The sequence below is a fragment of the Lactuca saligna genome, chromosome 7, assembly GCF_052625555.1.
Source record: "Lactuca saligna cultivar CGN05327 chromosome 7, ASM5262555v1, whole genome shotgun sequence".
Lineage (NCBI taxonomy): Eukaryota > Viridiplantae > Streptophyta > Magnoliopsida > Asterales > Asteraceae > Lactuca > Lactuca saligna.
Window position 1 is genome coordinate 159,638,582 of NC_136423.1, and position 5,305 is coordinate 159,643,886.

General features: G+C 35.3%; 1 protein-coding gene across 1 annotated transcript; it reads right to left on the bottom strand.

The window, feature by feature from the left end:
* Positions 1-1,305: 1,305 nt before the first annotated feature.
* Positions 1,306-4,681, bottom strand: LOC145004968 (uncharacterized). Its single transcript, XM_078964003.1, has 7 exons — positions 4,475-4,681; positions 4,327-4,367; positions 4,085-4,248; positions 3,366-3,465; positions 3,126-3,295; positions 2,404-2,960; positions 1,306-1,527 (listed from the first exon to the last, which is right to left on the bottom strand). The coding sequence occupies exons 1-7, from the start codon at positions 4,516-4,518 to the stop codon at positions 1,485-1,487; spliced, it is 1,119 nt and encodes a 372-aa protein (XP_078820129.1). The 5' UTR covers positions 4,519-4,681; the 3' UTR covers positions 1,306-1,484.
* Between the last annotated feature and the right edge of the window lie 624 nt (positions 4,682-5,305).

Sequence of the window (5,305 nt, forward strand, 5' to 3'; positions counted from 1 at the left end):
CATCATTTTGATATAAAAAATTTTGAGCTAGCATTAGAGGTCCAAATCTTAATTTTGTTGTGAGTTTAGGCTAATTTTATTTTCAGTTTTTATAAAATGATGATTTTACACTTCATATTTTCGTTTTCATATTTTTTTTTAACAATTTTCCTAACTAAAAATAAAACAAAAGAGAGAATATAAAATAAACTATAGCCCACCCCAAGACACTCTTTCATGTGCCACTGTGTCAGAAACCGCCACCATCGTCGGAGAATCCTAATGCCGCCGCCACCACTCCTTGAAAAACAAGTTTAGAGAGGAGGCGCCATAAACTATTGGACGTCGGAGAATCAGAACACCACCACCAACCGTTAGGATCTCTCTTCCTTAGCAAACCCTTCGTCGAATTTCAAGCAAACAACACCATCTTCACGTCACCTTCTCAGGAGAACATATCCAAATTGAGAACCAATGAACAAATCAACACCACCATCAGAGTCCAACAAACACAAGGTTGAAGAGACGGCGAAGACACATCTCTTTTGATTCTGACGACAATCTGGATGAGGTTAGGAGCAACGGATGGTTGGCGCAGCATTTCACTTTTTCAACGACCCTAAACCTAACTTTGTCGTTCTTATATGGATCATCCTTCGATTCCGACGACGTTCTCATAGATAACCCTAACCCTAGCTTCTTTTTGTATCGGGTAGCTTGTAGTCGTCGTGAGAGAATGATAGAGATGAAGCTCGACATCGCCAAAGCTACAACAAACCCAAAGGTCGCCACCATCTTCAGATCCGAAAAGATGAAGCTCAAGGTCGTCGGAGCCACAACAAACCATTTGAACATATTTGTGTGCATTTGTCAACATAAACTTACAACAATCTCCTAGCAATAGAAAAGTGATATAAGTCTTTGGTGGTGTTCCGACGAAAAAGATGGTGTCATCCGTCTATTCATTTCTAGTGGACAATGAAGATATATATATATATATATATATATATATATATATATATATATATATATATATATATATATATATATATATAGAGAGAGAGAGAGAGAGAGAGAGAGATGGTTAGGGATAAATATTTATTTTTTGTTTTCTTTTAATTAGAAGAGTTTGAAGTAAATAGAAAAAAAAAAAGGAAAATATAAAAGGAAAAAAAATCATCATTTTATAAAAAATCAATACAAATAGAACCAAACTCATAACAAAAATGAAAACTTTAGACCTTTGATGCAAACCAAAACTTTTTTGGACCAAAATGAACCAACCACACACAGACCATTCTTGAAGTTTTGTCCACCATCAGTTAGTTGGAGAAAAGAAATAGATTTGTGTTATACAATTAGTATTCAACCTTCATTATACACAAATCGATTAATAATGTCAGACAATAAATGTCATTAACTTTGTTTTCAACTTACACATACAATAAAATTAAGAAAAAAAAATGGTACATTTTATCATCAATAACAATACATTTAGTCACCAACTAGCCACAAAGGATCCGATCGCCTTCCTTGAAAATGTCAATTCTTCGTCCACATTTCACAGGTGGCAAGTGCACGTTAGTTTAAGTCATAAACATGTAACAAACAACTTTTTTAACAACAAAACCATTGTAGAAGTACTATGTTAAGCCACTAGAACGTTTTTTATTCACAAAATACCATTAACATAATAAATATTTAATGAACAAAACATTCAATTTGCTCACCTCATGGTAGTAATTTTTTAAAACAATGGTGTCCAGTAGAAATAAAACAAATAGTTAACTACTCATTTAAGACATTTCTTATAAGACTAGAAAAACATGTTTACTTTTTAACTTAAATGAACTTAATAGAGAGCCAACTTAATGGACATAATATGAACACTTAATCTTATAGGGGCTATATACGGGATGTTTCTTTATAACTTAATGTCTTAATGTAAAATTAACTTCTTAATAAAGAAACCCAAGGAGAAAAAGACTAAATTGCCCTTAATTTTGGTTGCCATCTCCCCAAGTGTTGTTTATATAAATCATTTATCCAAACAACACTTTAGAGAAAGAAAAAAAAAAAAGGCAAGGCCTAGGACTGAAGAAGCCTACATCAATAACCTTGGATATGTGTTTCCATGATGATGATAGTATGTGTTATGTATGTATGCCCTACAAAGTGTGTCCTTAAAACATACATCATATCTAAGAACGATAATCTCTTACAAAAAAAGTACACACAGAAATTCGAGCCTTTTTTTCTATCTATTAACTAAATGCAAATCCAACTCTGGTTCTCTAATGCTGATCTTCTAGTGTCTTGTTGCTGTAAAGGGTATTAATGTCTATTCAACTCTGTGAACCAAAAGTTGAGTGATATGATATGATAATGATATCCAAGTGAAGCTAAAGATATGATGGTGTCTACCTGCCACCATAAGGGTGGTAACGACTGCCACCACCACTATAACCTGCCCTACCACCATATGGCCCACCTGCACCACCATAACCTGAACCTGCACCTGACTCATAACTACCGCCACTACCCCCTGCCCCCCCACCATACCCCCCATACCCTCCACCACCACCACCACCACGACCATACCCACCTAACCCACCACCATATCCACCACCAAACCCTCCACCACTGAAGGAACTAAACCGACTAGAATAACCAAGTGGCGGCTCACCACCACCACCACCACCGCCTCTATAACCGCCATAATCACCGCCAAATTCACCATAACGACTACCAAACTCACTTCCACCAGGTCCATATGGCCCATAGTCACCATACCTAGTTGGAAGTCCACCGTAAGACCTATAAGAAGGTGGACCATAACCACCACCTACACCACCATAGCCACCATAAGAATCATCAAATCCATCAAAACTATCGGTGTATCCACGTCCCCTAGGTTCCCTAGTGTATGAATTAGGTGCAGGGTTTGAGGGTTTCTTTGGTTCAGCCTTCTTGATCTCAACCTACACCAAATAAACATGTTAACCTTTTCTTTTTCTTTTTTTTTTCTACACGTAAAGCTATTTATTAACCCATGGACATCCATCTCTAGCCAGTAAAAAAAAGGAAAAAAAGGTGTCTTTTTTCTACATCTAATAGGCTTATAGAAGATCTTTAATATAACTTACCTGTGTCCCATTCATATCAATCATATTTCCATTGACAAGAATTTCATCAACGGTTTGTTCGCTATCAAATACAATAAATCCAAACCCTCGTGAACGTTTTGTCACATGATCTCGGATAATCTCATGCTCAACTATTGTTCCATGTTTTGAGAAGAAATCTTTAAGCTCATCTGGACACAAAAGAATGGCAAGAATCAGATAATTGGAGCTTTTATATATTCAAGATTTTCACATGCTAACCTTCTGTAACTGATGTGGGGATCCCACCAACAAATATCTTTTTTGTTTTATAATCCCTAGAATCACCAGAGCCTTTGGGAATGGTTCTCTTGATTTCCACCTGTGTAAATATACATTCAAGCAGTTAGTAACAAAATTATTAGCACTCAACTACAAACTATGCATGACTAGAATTGATGAAATGTCTTCAAGAACACAAAGACTTTAGAAAGTAGGGAGCTTGATTCATATTTGATCTCCAAAACATTGTTAAACTGGAGAGGTCCTACATTTCAGTAACTACATGATTCAACTATTTAAGTCATAACCAATTGGGGAAAATCGACCAAGCAATAACCTAAATGTGATTAATCAATGCAGCCTAATAGTTTGTAGTTCTTAGAATATTTGTTGTAGATCTCCTTGTAGTTTTATTTGTTGGTTCGATTGGTGTTGTTCCCCCTATTTGGTTTGATCTTTGTAATGTCTTTTTTGTACTTTGTTTTCTAGCATTTTGCTAGTTTTAATGCATCCGCCCTTCAAAAGAAATCTAAGAAAGCAGTCTCACATTACAAGATAATCTAAGTGAAGATTGAATTGCTATGTAATTTCAATGCAGCAATCGGTTTCTTTCTCAAGAGGGCAATGTAAACGGGAATTCAAGTGTAAAAAATGTCAGATTTCAGTATGAGTTCTACTGTATGAACAGATTCGGTGTTAACATACTACAATTAACTCACCTGTTTTCCATTTATGACATGTGTCTCAGCAATTACAGTGTCAACGACGGAAGGATCTGCATATGTGATGAACCCAAAACCCCTCGGTCGACCAGTTTGTCGATCTTTCATTATAACCGAGTCCGTAATTTCTCCATACTTCCCGAAGTACTTAACAAAAGTGTCTATATACACGCAACCATAAAGAGATCAGATGGTGTTTCGAGAACTTACGAAAGCACATCGTAAATGTAGCGACTAACCTATAGTAGTATCTCTCGCTAAACCTCCAATAAATATCTTCCTGTAACGAATTCATCAATCAAGATTTAGGTTCCAATTGGTAATTAGATGTAAAACCAAAGGAAAACATTAAGAGAAAACTTATGGAATTGTAGTGAGATGACGAACCCTGGGCTGGCGCCGTCACCAAAGTCAGATCGCTTGGATCCCATTGAAGAGCAGTTACTGAATCAGAAATTTGGTGGTCCGATCCTTCGAAATTAGGGCACCGAAGTGAAGCTATGATTCTTATGGCGAAGCGGCGAGCGTTTTGCGGTGGAAAATAGGGTTACGGCTTTCTAAATTCGGGAGGTACCTTTTAACGTTTACTTCGGGAAAAAGTTAACTATGTATGTCCCTAAAGTTTAACTAATTTTAAAGGCTAAATGAAGTTGGGTTTTCTCATAAAATAATAATAATAATAATAATAATAATAATAATAATAATTATAATTAAGTTTCAATATTTTAGTTCTAAAAAAAAAACTAAACAACCAAGGCCTAGAAAACTTGTTAAATTAAACAAATTGACCATTTTCTTCAAATAACCCTCTCTCAATTGGTTTCACACGTTGATGTACTTTATGTGGAAGTTGACTCACCATAATCAAAATCAATGTAATAAAAGATAGTGACATAAAACATGTGAAAGGCTCCAAAATATATTCATGGATGCAATGCAATTAAGTCGTGTCATTCTCTTTACTGTCGGAACAATCTGAAACATTTAAACTTAAACTAGTATCCACAAATCTTAGTTAGTTTTCTAAAATATCACATAATCATGTGAATGCTATGATACAATCATAGTCTTATATACTCACTATCGTTGCTACAGTACCACTATAGTCTATCTCGCCATAGTTTTTCATACAAGTTTTATAGTGTTACCGTAGTCTTTCATATAGTTATTAACACCGTAAAATTTAAAACAAATTTTCGCATTTTAAACACATTTTTT

Coding starts and splice junctions, on each gene's coding strand:
- LOC145004968 (XM_078964003.1), bottom strand. CDS start 4,518: ATGGGATCCAAGCGATCTGACTTTGGTGACGGCGCCAGCCCAGG. Junction 3,466..4,084: donor ATGTCATAAATGGAAAACAG/GTGAGTTAATTG, acceptor ATATTTACACAG/GTGGAAATCAAGAGAACCAT. Junction 1,528..2,403: donor TACCACCCTTATGGTGGCAG/GTAGACACCATC, acceptor ATGTGGACGAAG/AATTGACATTTTCAAGGAAG.